Source organism: Lates calcarifer, linkage group LG24, assembly GCF_001640805.2.
Source record: "Lates calcarifer isolate ASB-BC8 linkage group LG24, TLL_Latcal_v3, whole genome shotgun sequence".
Classification (NCBI taxonomy): Eukaryota; Metazoa; Chordata; class Actinopteri; family Centropomidae; genus Lates; species Lates calcarifer.
The window spans coordinates 8,450,506-8,466,221 of NC_066856.1; the positions used below are offsets into that span (position 1 = coordinate 8,450,506).

Below are 15,716 nucleotides of genomic sequence, written 5' to 3' on the forward strand. Positions count from 1 at the left end.
GCCTGTTTGAAGTTAGTATAGGGGCCGGTGTAATCTGAGCCTAAATCAGATTTTAGGACCCATCTGTGGCTTGAGTGATATAATTCTCCCGTGCCTCTGAGAGAGAGAAAAAAGGCAAACACGGCTTCTGGGTTCACAGTTCACTCATCTGGTTATCATGTTTGTTTTTGCATACTTGACTGTTTTTGTTTTCTATGACACTCTCATCTCATATGTTGCTGGTTATTTTCTATGTTACCAAGATATATATATATATATATTTTTCTCTAACAATAGAATATCAGGTGCGGACCTGAGGGCAGTTGGGTGTAATGTTACCTGAGCAACCAATGAGACCAATTAACTTGTCATCAACCTGAGGGATAGAACCTGCATACCTGCTCTAGGAAAAGAAAAAAAAAAGGCCACTTCCATCCTCTACATTTCTCCTCATTATCCTTGTTCCCCCTCCTCCTCTAAACCTTTCTCTCCATTCTTTTGCCTCCTTCTACAAACCAAGATCATTGCTCATGTAGGCGTAATTCTGATTTTGATTTGCTAAAAGGCATTTTTGCGGAGTAGGTAATTTGTCGAACAAGATTCCTGTGCTAAATGGAGTGGTGCTTGCTTTAGGTGTCTGGGCCGCACCTTGCAGTAATGATAAGGTGTCTTTTGGTAATGAAGGCCTTTGCTCACAAGGGAGACACAGGGAAGAGGACAGGCGGACAGAAAAGGGTGTGGGGGCACTGGGGAGAGCCACTGCATCTAACGTCTAATATTACACCTCTAGGCAACAAACAAGGGCTGCATGAAAACTCTTTGTGAGGTTAAGAAGTAAAGAAGACAATCCCCATCCCCATGCAATTTTCTCCCGCTGTCCTTTCTTTTAAGACTTTAAACAGAGAGCATTAGGCCCTCTTATGTGATTCTGCTCATGTGAATATATGTGTTTGTGCACGCACACCATCAGCGCTCTTTGATGGCAGCCGAAGCTCCTCTCGCATTGTGAGGAAAGAGATAATTCCCCTCCTCCTTCATCCACTTCGTTTTTTCATCCCTCCATTTCTGCATGGCAACAAATAAACAGGTCTAATTAGACCAGAGTAGGCCTATTCATGGCACTGACAGTGGGAGATGGATGCAGGGGCTTTCACAGCGCCCTTCGCCTTTGTCTTTGGCTAACGCTCGGTGACATTTTGATAGAAGATTCGGTCTTAGACTGAGGGGCCACATGCCGAGAAAGGGATGACCTTCTAGGAGACCTCAAGGAATGGACATATAGCCATAGTCTCATGCTGTCCTCTGACTTTGTTGTCTGACTTTGCTTGGCTTCATGGGTCACCTTAAAGATTCAATATGGATTTAATTTGGCCAGTTATTACCTGGGCTCACATATGTCCCCAAACAGTTTGACAAGTAAAGGGAAAATAACCATTTTAGAACTCAGATGACCACATCCCAAAGTACAGATCTCCCTAATTCCAGTGTTTACAGATGTTGTAAATATTCACAGCAGTATTAACAGCACTGTCTGCCCTTGTATTACAGTGTCAGACCGTTAGTGATGAAGAATTTGAACCCAACAGATTTCCCATGTAAACAAAGACGGCCGTGTGGCGACATTGCAATTACAGGTTTGGCATTTAACAGGCTGTGACTCTGGCGTATGTGTGATAGTCTTGACAGGAGGACAAAAGCAGGAGGAGACTCTGACATCACTAGGAGATCGGTGCCTCAGGACACATTTATTATAACTGAAGTAGCCAAAATTGTTCATAGGCCAGTAACAAATGTAGTTTTGGCCTTTGTTTGTAGTTTTCATGCAACACATTTGTCTTTGTAGTCTAGTCTCTGATGAGGTCCACTTTTTGGCTTTTGTAGGACACAGGATCCAACTTCGATCTAAACTGGAAGTGCTTTAAGAATAACCCAAGTTAGAGGGAACAGAAAAGTTAGAAAAAATGAAAAAAGTGGAGAAATCCCCTGCTTTAGACTGCCTCTCTGTCTCTCAGGGAGCTACTGAAAAGCAGATGGAGGGATATGGGAGAGAGAGAGAGAGTAGAGGGGAGGGGGGAGAAAAACAATAGGCCAAGGAGTCTCTTAGCCCCTCTCTCCCATCAGAACTAGCAGTGTCCAAAGCAGGCATTCCTGGGCTATTATTTGCTTCTCAGTGGATTTGATCTGCCACTTTAATTACCTTAGTGTGTGTGTGTGTGTGTGTGTGTGTGTGTGTGTGTGTGTGTGAGGGAGAGAGAGAGAGAGAGAGAGAGAGCCTGTGTGCATGTGTGTGACAGCAAGGGGACATGCTTAATTAAAAAACAGAGGTGGGAGCGGCTCTGGCCATCTCTTTTGTTCTTCTGTTATAAGAGGGGAACTGTTTCTGCAGTGTGGAAAAACCTGGGCTTCATTGTTAGTTTCTCCCTCTCCCTTTATGTATTTGTCTATCTATCGCTCTCTCTCAAATGAAAGTAGTCTGGTTGGTTAGCAGAGCAAAGGAAACCAGTGGGGGAGAGAGAGAGGGGAAGGTTTCTTAGCTAGCAGTAACATGATCTGCCTTAAAAGAAGCAGTAGTGGGCACTACTGCTGTGAAAGGTGTGAAGCCTGAGGAATCGAGCAAAACAAAATTCTATTTATTCTTGAGACAAAATGTCAGGTAATCAGCTCTATAAGAGCTGGTTACAAGTTATTATATTGATCCATGCAAGTCTAAAGATTTCAGTATTTAAAATGTTACTTTGAGCTCAGACAGGTAGAAGAGGAAAATATTGAGTTCACTTATCTGTCCAACTATGCTAAATTAACACATTCTGAATGGATCAGAATGACTTCAAATGCTTACAAGAGGTTGCATTGCAAATGCAAAAAACAATATCCAACGTTAAACAGTAGTCACATTAGTTACTGTGTTTGTCAGTGTTGATGCCAAAATGACTGGGTTCAATTAGAATCTTGAGGTAACAGATAATGGACAGTTACGTTATTGTTGCCAGGCAGCACACATGTAAACAGCTGCTAACCTGTTAGCATTAGAGGTGATGTCAGTGCCAAGTGCTTAACACACTGACTTATCCATAAGACATAATTCCATACTTAAAGTGTTAGGAGGTGCATAATTCATAAACCTCAGTGTTTTATGTCCGAGCTACAATTCAAAGAGGTTGCTCCCAAATGAAATAAGCAGTCAAGTGACACTACTGACAAGTAGTAAATCCTGTCGTATGTGTCGCATTAGCTCTCAAACCCAGTGCTTCTGAACAGTTTTACCCTCAATCACATTTAACACAAGCTGTGGTAAGAGGGACACTTGTATATGTATATGTTTGATAGCAGGAGCAAGCCCAGTACGTTGTCTTGGTGCTAGCTGCACGTAATGGCTGATTTATGGTAAAAAAAAAAAAAAAACCTGAGTGAGTTTTAATTTGAGTGGATGTTCAGTCATTTTATTTTTATTTTTTCACATTGCCAAATTAATTTTGTTTTCTTCTATAAATTCTAAAATTAAGACATACATTTATGGAGAAACAGTGGGTGCCAAAACCATGCATTCTTGTATCATGACACATATGTGGTCTGTTTGAACACTAACCCTGTGATTTGGGCTAAAAATCCTGGGTTAAAAAAACAAAAAATCTGATAAACTGTAATGCTTGTCTTGAACCTTCTCACTGTTTAACAGCTGTTTGGAGTTTAGTGCATCAGGACAGTACAGATTGGTATTGGCATTGGTCACAAAAATGTAAAAGTTTTTGGCAGACAGTTTTGCAGTCCATGTGGTAAACACCACAGATTTAGTAGCTAAAATACTTTTGAAATGTACATTTTTTTATGTTTACACTATAACTATGCTTGACTCTTTGTCTGCCTGACTGTACAAAGTTATGCTTAGAAGACAGTTATGCCATGTACATGCCACACATTCACACTCCACCTTTTGCCGCATCCATGCTGAACAGATAATCATTCAAATTCATTTTCTGCTCCTTGTGAATTTTTCTTTAATCTCATGAATAGAGACAGAAATTGAGTGAGACACACAGAGAGAAAAAACATAATTTCTCTCTTTTAATCTATCACTAGTCCCCATGGAATCATCTCTGGGATATGTCAGATTAGACCTGATTATAGCGCGTGCACACACATGCACCCACAAACATACTCACACACGTTTGATTTCATTCCTCACGCTTTTACTGTCCCTCCCACTGGCTTTGTTTAGCCCTGGATTGTTGCGGATTAATCCTCTAATTGCTTTGTAGCTTTGTTGTGATGGAGAGGGAGTGTAGAAAGAGAGAGAGAGAATTAAGCAGCAGGTGGATTGGGTTAAAGGTTAACATGGCTCTTTAAAGCTTTCTTTTAATGCCAGCTCATTTACACGCAAGCATCTGAAAGACGCTGGTACTGTATCAAGTGAAAAGACACTGGCGCGCACTAATTCTCATTTGTTGCATTTAGCTGAGCAAGGAAACAGTTTCTTCTAAGTAACAATGAATGTTATGTTCCCAAGCTTTTAGTCTGTTTTTCCTTATCTCCCCTTATGGCTTTGTCTCAGTTGTTTCTTCTTGTATTCTTCAGGTGATTAGAAATTATGCTTCTGATTACAAAATGAAATGATTATGGGGTGTTATGTGTGTGTTTGTGGGCTTAGGAGGTTTTTATTCTGCATTGTGTGTGTTTGTGTATGTCTTTACATTTCTTGTTGTGAAAAGCCAAGAGATGGAAGTAGTCAGGGGTTGAGAGATGGGCAGCCGCCCAGGATTGATAACATCTCAGTGGTATTCCAAACATCATTCCTCATGGAAGCTCGTTCTCTCTCTCTTTCTCTGTCGCTGTCTTTTTCTCTCTTTACTGTATCGCTTGTGCATTAAAAAACATCTGAATATTATGGATAAAAAAAACTTCTTTTGATTTTGTGATGTATTCTGTGTGTGACCTTCCTCTAGAATATTTGCCAGCAGGCAATGCCTCGCTTTTCCACATATTCAAATACAGTCGCACACAGGAGAATGACAATATACAGTGTCTTTCCTTGTCTACAGTCTAAGTCATACCTTTGGGGCATTAATAGGTTAATAGGTGCTGCCTAATTAGCAACTCCTGACTTGTAAGGACACGCCAAGCCTGATTCAGCCAATGATTGAAGACTCCTCTATCTCCAATCCAACTTCTTAAAGCAAGACACTAGACTCTCTGAATATAAGTTGTTTGATCATTTTGACCAATGTTACCTCTGTGTGTTAGTTATTTTGTTCACAACTGCACTTTTGACTGTATTCAATGCTAATTTGTACTAGCTTGAAATCCTAATCTTTTAACACAGCATTAGCACACACAGGACACAACAGAGGCAAAACTGTTTTCAGTATCCAGTGTTACACAGTGGCATGTCGGTCAAAGAGTCTATTTACCAGACAATTGGATTATTCCTATAAACTTCCCCACTGCTGACTGGCCTGGGAGCTGCTTCATATATCTATACATCATTTAACCAGTTTCCAAGATCTGATGTCTGGGGTCCATAAAAGACAAACCTTTTGTCTGTCATGTGTAAGACGTAGGTGCAAGTGGGAGCGCTTAGTATTGGATTTCTCCACTTTTCAAAAGTTGGTGGTCATGGTGCTAGCGTCTTAAGACAGTTTTTATTTCCAAGTGGTAAGCAATACAGTGGTAGATAGTTGTCATGCTTTGTTATATCTAAACCACAACTTTTGATGTGTGAAAACCCAATTTTTTGCTTGCACACAGTTAGTACTGAGGATGAATGATGGGTGAGAGTAAGCTGGAATTAATTACAATGAAGTAATTTGTTTTTCAGAAGTAGCCAACAATATCTGTTTAACTAAATTTCTGTTGTCCTTTTTTATTTATGTTTTTCCCAACCCAGGTCCCTGTTAGGCTGGATGAGATGAGATCCCTATGTAGTGGTCGTCATGGCAACTTGTGACTCTCCCCCTATGGTGTCGTCACGGCAGCAGGAACATGGTGGCCAGAGGCTGGACGCTGCTGCTGAGGACAACTCCGTCGTCGCTATGGAGACCAGTGTCACCAACAGCAACAACGCCAACAACAACCAGTCGTCACCTGCCGCCATTGGAGAGCCGGAGAATGGCCTTGGACAGCCTGCTGTGAGCCCGTTGAGGTCCACTGCTACCCCCACCACTGTCAGTGCAACTACCGACCCTCTAACTGAACAGAGTCGGAGAGAAAGCTTTACTACCGGTAACAAAGGGAGTGTTACCGGGACTTTACCAGGAGTAGGAGGAGGAGCAGTTTTGGGTTCGGACTGTTCTGCCCCAGCCACATCTCCCGTGGCGCCGGCAAAGGAGATCCCCTGCAACGAATGTTCTAATTCCTTCTCCAGTTTACAAAAATACATGGAGCACCACTGCCCCAATGCCCGCCTGCCCACCACTGGAGGTCATGAGGAGGGTGAGGAGGTTGAAGGGATGGTAGGGGAGGAGAGTGAAGATGAAGGAGAGCGTGAGGTGGGTGCTGCAGAAATGGGGGAGATGAACAGCGAGGTGGAGATGGAAGAGGATAGTGATGTGGAGAACCTGTGTGGCGAGATCATCTACCAGCCCGATGGCTCTGCCTTCATCCTGGAGGACTCCAAAGAGCAGCGTGGCAACCAGGGGGGGCTCTCTGGGGCTCTCCAATTCAGGGGCCTGCTGTCCCCCCAGACCTTCCCCAGTGTCCAGGCCAGCAGTGGCCAGAGTGGCCTGAGCCCAGGGGGGGAGCGGTTGGAGCAGCCCGCTGCACCCATGTCCTTCTACCCCCAGATCATCAACACCTTCCACATCGCCTCATCCCTGGGGAGTAAATCCCTAGCGGCTGACCACCCCTCCTTCCCAAATACCTCAGCTGGAGGGATGGCAGGCGCTGGTCCTGTGTTGCACAGTTTCCGTGTCTATGACCTCCGCCACAAGAATGACAAAGACTATCTGACAGCGGATGGTGCAGCCAAAAACTCCTGTGTGTCCAAAGATGTCCCCAACAATGTGGACTTGTCCAAGTTTGAGGGCTGCGTGGCCGATGGGCGGCGGAAGCCTGTGCTGATGTGTTTCCTGTGCAAGCTGTCTTTTGGCTATAGCCGTTCCTTCGTGACACATGCTGTCCATGACCACCGTATGACCCTGAATGAGCAGGAGCAGAAGCTGCTGAGCAACAAGCATGTCTCTGCCATCATCCAGGGCATCGGCAAGGACAAAGAACCTCTTATAAGCTTTCTGGAACCAAAAAAACTCCCCAACTCTGTGCTACCCCACTTTCCCACACCTGCCAACTTCCTAGGGCCAGACACGGGGCTCCGTGGATTGTGGAATGCTTTCCACAGTAGTGGGGAGAATGCAGATTCCCTTCAGGCAGGATTTGCCTTCCTGAAGGGCAGTGCCAGCAGCTCCTCCAATGACCAAACCCCCAGAACCCAAACCATGCCAAAGGCTGAGACCAACCCAAACCTCGGGGGAGGGGCTGGTGCCCACAGAACCCCCAGCGGGAGTTCTGCTGCTGCTGCCACTGGTGGTAACCTGGAAGGTCAGAACTCTGATAGTGACTGCAAAGGCCACGTTAGGGACACATGCACTTTGCAACCCAATGGGCCAGACCTGAGCCAGTACCCGCCCATCAAGCGGGAGCCCAGGGCAGTGGGAGGAGAAAGTCCAGAGCAGGATGAGGATGATTACTCCAATGGTGGTGGAGTAGAAATGGAGGCAGATGAGGAGGAGGAACAGGCCATTAATATGGCGATGACAGGCCAGCGGGCCAGCAGCACCAGTAGCAAAGATTTCCCTCTCTTAAACCAAAGTATTTCCCCCCTTTCCAACAGTGTGCTAAAGTTTAACAGTGACAGCAAAGGCCCTGCATCCACCTCCTCTTCCTCCCTGCCTGTGTGTGAGAAGTTGGAGATGGAGAAGAGCCGCCTGTCCACTGCCCTGGCAGCTGCCAGAGAGCGGGAGAGCAGCAACGACTCAACCAGTGAAGCCCTGGCAGGACGGGATGGGTCATCGCCATCCTCCCACCCCCTTGACATGATGATGTTGCGCAGAGATGATGAGAGTCCTGGACCTCTGCATCAACACACAGGAAACCCAAGTACACCTGGAACTCCAGGGACGCCTGGTACGCCTGGTCCAGGTGAAGGGTCCCCAGGTAGTGGGGTGGAGTGCCCCAAGTGTGACACGGTTTTGGGATCCTCACGGTCTCTGGGAGGGCATATGACGATGATGCATTCACGTAACTCCTGCAAGACGCTGAAGTGTCCCAAGTGTAACTGGCACTACAAGTACCAGCAGACACTGGACGCCCACATGAAGGAGAAACATCCAGAGTCTGGTGGATCATGTGTGTACTGCCGCACAGGACAGCCTCACCCTCGTTTAGCCAGAGGCGAAAGCTATACGTGTGGATACAAGCCTTTCCGCTGTGAGGTCTGTCCATCTAATTTTTAATCTCTGTGGATTTCTGTTTTCTTTCTATTTTTTATTTTTCTGATATTTGTAAATGATAATGCCTTTGATTTAACTAAAACTCATGACTGTGTTTGGTGAACACACTAATAGAAAATACATATCGTAATTTCTGCAATACTGATCATGTAAGTTGCTTTTGAAGCCAGTTTTGTGTCACGGGCTGGCCAGTTATAGCAACCTCTACAGCAGGAAATTTACTCAATTGGAAATTCAGTGTCAGAAGGCAAGAGAGAGGCAATTAAATGTGTTTGTCTTCCTCTTTGTATCAACACTTAGCACAGCTTTAAAGGTTAATGTAATTATTTCAAAAGTCACAATTTTAATACTAAATCATTTATCAGATTCAGCTCCTTTTTGTAAAAAAAATACATCTAATGTTTATCATGAGTCACTGTGTTAATTCTTCCCCTTTAGGTATGCAACTACTCAACCACCACCAAAGGCAACCTTAGCATCCACATGCAGTCAGACAAGCATCTGAACAACGTACAAACACTCCAGAATGGTGGCAGTGAGGCACAATACAACCACAACCATGCCAACCCTGTGCCCAGTGCCAGCCTTGGTGGAGGCTGCGGTGCACCCTCACCATCCAAACCCAAACAGAAGCCCACTTGGCGCTGTGAGGTAATGAAACAAACAGAGCATCATTGTAGGGCTGTGGTAGCAACATACCAATTTGCTTGTTGCACTGTCTACACAATGAGCCAGTTATTTCCCTCTGCGTCACTGTGTCTATTATTTTTCTTGGCCACATCATCTGACCCCTGGTCATTATAAAACAGAATTTCTCATACATTCTAGCATTATCTCCAATTTACGCAGAAGCCATAAGAAAGAGTTATTTTGTGGATTAGGTATTAAGATATTTTTAGTGCTGTAGTTGCTGCTATTATTTTCAATTCCCATTTTTAACATTATATAAATGTAAAAGATAAATTAACCATATGTTTTAATAAGAATTAAAACCAGCAAAGTCAGATGCCCTTAAACTTTTTTTTTTTTTTTTCACCTTGCTCCCCACAGGTGTGTGACTATGAGACCAATGTGGCGCGGAACTTGCGAATCCATATGACCAGTGAGAAACACATGCACAACATGATGCTGCTGCAGCAGAACATGAAGCAGATCCAACACAGCCTCCATCTGGGCCTGGCCCCAGCCGAGGCAGAGCTTTACCAGTACTACCTGGCTCAAAACATGGGTCTGGCAGGTGTAAAACTGGAGAATCCAGCCAGCGGCAGCGGCCCAGATGCCCAGATGATGATTAACCCATTCCAGCTAGATCCTGCAACCGCGGCTGCTCTTGGATCTGGTCTAGGTCAGTGATACACTAGAACTAAAACGAAACACAGAGATACATGTGTCTGATAGATTTTACACATTAGTCAATTAAAATGCAAAGAGTGTGACAAAGTATTTTGCTTTCTAATATTTTTGCCCATAAGATTTTTTTATTTGGTTTTCTTCTGCTCATCTTTCACTTGGTCAGTTTTATCTGTTTTTATCACATATATCTGGGTATTGTTTTTTATCTTTGTGCCTTTTCTTCATTGCTCTTCATTTTTTTTCCCTGCCCTCTCTCCTTCTCTTTTTCTGCTCCCATCCTTTCTACCTTGCCCCCCTTGCCGCACCCTCTTCTCTTTCTCTTTCCCTCTTATCTCTGTTCTCATATTGTCCCTCTGTCATTGTCTCCTTTCTCTGACCCCTCTCACTGATTAAAAAATGATTATGAGACGCCACATGAGAATTATTCTTAATCTTTCATTTGTAATTTTCTTAAGTCAGCTTAATCCCCCCCATACACACCCCACCCCACCTTCACTCACCCTGGAGAGAACACACACATGTGCACACACATACACACACATACACACACTCTCACACAGCAGGAAGCGGATTCCCGTAGGAGTGAGAGAGATTTAACAATGACCCTGCAGTGTTACACACCCACTCCCTCCTCTAGTGTGGAGGTCACAGCCCAGCCAGCAGATGTACTCTCAGTGAATTACACTCATAACACACAGCTCCCCATAGTGAGTGCAGCTGTACATAGGTTTAGATGGTGTGAGCAGGATATTTATACATTCAAATACTCACACACACACACACACACATACACACACAAAATACATCCACTGATGATGGATGGATATGCATGATTATAATGTGCACATTCTAAATTTCTGCTCATATTTTGTATCCACATTCAGGTAAAAGCGCACATTCACACACCAACACATAAACACATTAAGTCATCCACTAATTGGGGGAATTATACCTACTAACTGTTCAAAAAATAATAAATAAAATATTTAGATGTAAGTGTTTAATACTCTGTACTCCAAACACTGAAATATTATCTCAAAAAAAAAAAACATGATGTGCTTTGGTAACATGCATAGAGAGACAATGAAGGGATCAAACGAAAGAGTTAATTACACTTGCATGAATAGTAGATCTGTTTTTTGTCCTAGGGTGGGTGGGCAGAAGAAAGAGAAAATGTGTGTAATGCATTGATCAGCTTTTCAAATCTGTGTCGATGTGAGAAAAGCCTGGAGCCCTCAAACCGTTGTCCCACCATTGCTGAGAGCAGTAATTAAAGCTACCTGATGAGCGAGTTAGCAAGTTGAAAAGGATGATTGTAATTGATCCTGATTCAATCCTATTAGGGTTTTTTATAGACAAGACTTTGTAAGGAGCCCTAGTCCTCTGTGAGGCTTTATTTTATCAAATCCTTTTGTGTGAGAGAGGCCTGCGTAGAGGACTCACTTTTCTCTCCACACTTAATTTCATTTAATAAAAAGAGCCTTTTCTCTTTCTCTCTATCCTTTATCCCTCCCTATGCATGTGAGGCTTTCATTTTCACCAGAGCTTTGTCTTTCTGTCATACCTCTTTGTTTTTGTGTACCATTCTTCCTGCTGTGCATACTGCCTGCCTTCTATCCGATATGTTATCCCTCTGTGCTTCCATGTATGTAATTCTTCTTGAGGCCCTACCATTTAAATTCCTCTCCATCTCTCTGTCTCCTTCACCGTCAACGTCTAACCTGTGTTTTCGCTCATTTTCTCCATAGTGAATAGTGACCTATCAGCTGAGTTGCGTCTTGCCAGTGGTCAACTGATGGCAGACGACCTATCCCTGGTGTCTTCGGGTGGAATGGGGGGCATGTCCTCATCGGACCCCTCCCTGTCCTCCTTGTCGCCACCTATCAACGACCCCTCACTGCGCCTCTACCAGTGTGCCGTGTGCAACTGCTACTCCACGGACAGTCTGGAGGCTCTCAATGCCCACGTCAATGCCGAGCGCTCTTTGCCCGAAGAAGAGTGGCGTGGCGTGGTGGGTGACGTCTACCAGTGCAAGCTCTGCAGCTACAACACGCAGCTTAAGGCCAACTTTCAGCTGCACTGCAAGACAGACAAGCACATGCAGAAGCACCAGCTGGTGGCCCACATCAAGGAGGGAGGCAAGGCCAACCAGTGGAGATTAAAGTGTGTGGCCATTGGCAACCCAGTGCACCTCAAGTGCAACGCCTGTGACTACTACAGCAACAGCGTGGATAAACTGAGGCTACATGCCACCAACCAGAGGCATGAGGCTGCCATCCGCCTCTACAAGGTAAAAATGACATTTACCCATCTTGTGAGTGTCCTGCAGAAACATCGCTCCTCTAATCTTGTCCCTGCAGAAAAAAAAAACAACAAAAAAACCCATCTCAGCAATATAAAAACTTTACTGCACATAAGGAAGAAAATTGATATCTAAAAATATTTTATCAAGAAAAAAAAAATTTGGAGATTCATTGTTTTTGCAGGACACTGACATTATATTGTAATACATTGAGCACAATGCAACACCACTCATCTCAAGTTCAGATTCAGGAAAAGCAATTTTGTTTACAAAGAATTTGCCCTCATCCCCTCAACTGCAGTGTCTCATGGATAAAAAAGTTCCCATGAGAATGTAATGACAGAGATGGAAAAGGTCACTGTTAGAGTACCCAGGATGATTTTCAACAGATATGGGTATGTTATCTGCTTGTGACCTAGCTGGCACTAAACTTACCGTTAATTACACACAAGTCACGTACTGTCAGCAAGTTTCAAATTTTTCAGAGTTTTGATTATCCACAGCTGTCCTCTCAGCTTGTTTTTCAGACTGTAAATAATTCTTGAATAATTCAAGAATTTGTTTTCATGTTAAGACTGTAGAAGCATATTAACATTTTAGTTTTGCGCTCAACAATGACAAAGAGAAAGTAGATCCTACCACACTCTTTATATGTTACTTTTGACTTTTGATATTTTATCCTTATGTAATGCCCGGACACACACATTAAGAACCTTAAGAAACTGTTTTTATGTAATGTTTGTATTTTTTAATTATTGTATTTTTTAATGGAAGTGTACATATATGTGTGTATATTTTTATAGTTTCATAATTGATGTTTCCAGAAACACACACAGTTTGTTTAAATAATAACTTACGTTCACATACACACTTCAAACAACTACTCCTTCTTAAGGCCAACAGGTGAACTTTTTTTTTTTTTGGCTTGGGATTATTTGGTCGTGACTTGTCGTAGGGTTATCACACTAATCACCCGTCCGAGCAATGAAGTAACACACACAGTAGCTTACTTAACTAATTAAACTCTTCACACTCAAAAATAATCAGTTTCTGCAAAGAAATTCCAACACAGCCAGTATTTGGCATCTTTCTTTCCTTCAGTATATTTAAGGTGATTTAGTTTGTCAGACATCTCCCTCAGCTTAATAGGATGCTGTTACATTTCCGAGGCCTTGACCTACAGGACAGGATCAAGTGCATTACATTAATGAGGATTTCTTTACTACTGTATGCAACATTTGGCAGTGGTAGGTGTTTGTGTGTGTGTGTGTGTGTGTGTGTGTGTGTGTGTGCGCACGCGCACAAGCCTTAGATGTAGAGATGGTAGACAGAGGAGGAAAAATTAAGTCTTATTCATATTTTTTCAGTAGTAGTACACATCCACAATTTTATTTCTACACTGATTCACTTAACTTTGTAATATAATAAGAAGACCTCATCACAGTTATTTGCACTTATTTTCAAAGTGAGATTTTTATTTTTACATAGCTAAAATTTCAAATGTATTTGACAGTACATTGATATAGGATGAGACAAATGGAGATATAAGATAAGGCAGTCATACTCCACTGTTCAATCAGACTGTGTCACTCCTTTCAATTTTTTGTCAATGTGTTCCCTGTTTTGCACAGTAACATATAAGAAATTGAATTTACTTGAAAATCTGCATCTGATTCTTGCATACACTTCCAAGGCTTGACTGGATTAAGCACATTGGCTTTCTTAGGGTTATTTAAAACAGTCGTACTTGACTTAAACAGGATGTACATATTGACACAGGATTGGCCGAGAGTCTGGCAAAGGCTGAACTTGGCATGGGATGAGTTGAAGATGTCTTTCCTCAGGGATTGATCACTAATTGCATTGAAATATTGTAAATTTTGTAAATTCTTAACAAAAGTACGGCCTCTGCATTGGCCTACATTAGCTAACGCCTTAAACTATAGGATTAGCTTGATTAGTCTCCTCTAATCAGGACCTCTTTACTGTCAGAGGAAGACTTAAGGATAGGTGAGTGTGTGTGTTTGTGTTCTCATGCATTTTAGAGTGTTGAGCCACATTTGGCAGCTTTTTAAGTTGATTTAATATGAGGCAATAGTCAGATAGGTTACCTAGGCTACACTGAACATTGGCAGCCATTTAATCATGCAAAGAAAGCTATTTATATCAGTTGTGATTAAATGTACAAACCAACAAGCACAATCAACAGTACAGGAAATGAAGTGGTTTTCTGAACATATTCCCAATTTAATTCTTATTTCGCTCTCCAAGAAAGTTAAGTCGAGCAAGGGAGTGTCCTCCACAAACACCAGTTTAGCCAAGGCAAGTGAGGGTCATACCAGTGCCCCCTCCGTGCACCCATACAGCCCTGTACGTCATCTACCCACCCACCTACCCCACAGGCCTCAACAAATCTGTTCCACAGATGACGCTTTTAATGCCTCTGGCAGAAATCCCACTATTTTACCCTCGGACATGTGGTAGTAAAGCAGAGAGAGGGGGAGAGAAAGCATAGAGCAGCAGAGCAAGAGCAGAGGAAAAAAAATCATTTCTTTATTTGACCAGAAAAACACCTCTCCTTTTATGTATTGGCAGAGGTGAAAAGCACATGGGGATGGAGGTAGCTTGGCCGGGCGCATAAAAGATCCAAGTGTTGACGACTTTACCATCTGGTTTTTTGGAAACACAGAATATCTTTATGGCATGGGAAACCATTTGAAGATACAAACAAAAAGCATATTCAGGAGATTTTATGGCTGCTTTGTAGCAGCAGTGGAGTACTTCTAAAGGGAATTGAGAGTTTGAAAGTGTTTTTTTCCAGACTTTGAAACAGCAAAAGGAAAATGACATTAGCAGTGCATGCACATCAAGTCATATGGTGTCCAGGGCACAGCAGGTGGCGCAGGAAGTCATGGACCTTATATGGAAAAAACAGAGATATAGGCTTCTCTGCTTAATGGAGAGGAAATCTGATTGGTCCCTTTTTGTTTTTAATGAGAATACTTCTGCACAAGTTGTTTTTCCATATAGTCTCTCGTGATACAGAATTAAGTTGCAAATGTAATGAGTGTATAAAACGTCACCTAAGTGTTATCACAGCTGTCAAGTGTAAATCTTTATCCCCTAGGAACACTGTAAATGACAAAATGGAAGATATTTTAACGTAGCGTTAGTATGCTAGCTGCCTGTGAGGTAAGCTCTGCATTAAATGGTGTCGTAGCATAGCGTGTCCATAGCTGGCCTGGCTCATGTTTAGCTTAGCGTTGGATATGATGATGTATGGCTTCGTTATGATTTTTAATAACAAACACTGGCCTTAATACACATGGAGACAGGAGTAAATCTGTCAGTGCCATTCACAAGTGCTGCAGGGCTAAGTAGGAGGTTTAGTTTGTAGCAAGCATGTGTGTTTGTGTGTGTGTGTGTGTGTGTGTGTGTGTGTGTGTGTGTGTGTGTGTGTGTCCCTACAGAGCTTTTGAGGTTGGAGATCTGGGCTGTGCTTGCCCCTGGGTCATTAGGAGTTGAGAATGTTCATGGTCAATGTGGCATGGTCAAGGACCACACACACACACGTATACACACACTGCGTCTCGTAGGCCATGGCACCTGTTTCTCAGATGGCTGTCCGAATAAATCTTAAA

At 43.0% G+C, this 15,716-nt stretch overlaps 1 protein-coding gene across 3 annotated transcripts in view; it reads left to right on the forward strand.

Moving 5' to 3' along the window:
• Nucleotides 1–15,716, forward strand: part of zfhx4 (zinc finger homeobox 4) — an 81,294-nt gene that overhangs the window by 14,886 nt on the left and 50,692 nt on the right. For all 3 annotated transcript variants that reach the window (XM_018702006.2, XM_018702007.2, XM_051066609.1), the window contains exons 2-5: nucleotides 5,861–8,402; nucleotides 8,859–9,071; nucleotides 9,471–9,765; nucleotides 11,522–12,063. In XM_018702006.2, coding sequence (XP_018557522.1) covers nucleotides 5,907–8,402; nucleotides 8,859–9,071; nucleotides 9,471–9,765; nucleotides 11,522–12,063 — 3,546 coding nt within the window. In that variant the 5' untranslated portion in view covers nucleotides 5,861–5,906. The remainder of the gene's footprint in view (nucleotides 1–5,860; nucleotides 8,403–8,858; nucleotides 9,072–9,470; nucleotides 9,766–11,521; nucleotides 12,064–15,716) is intronic.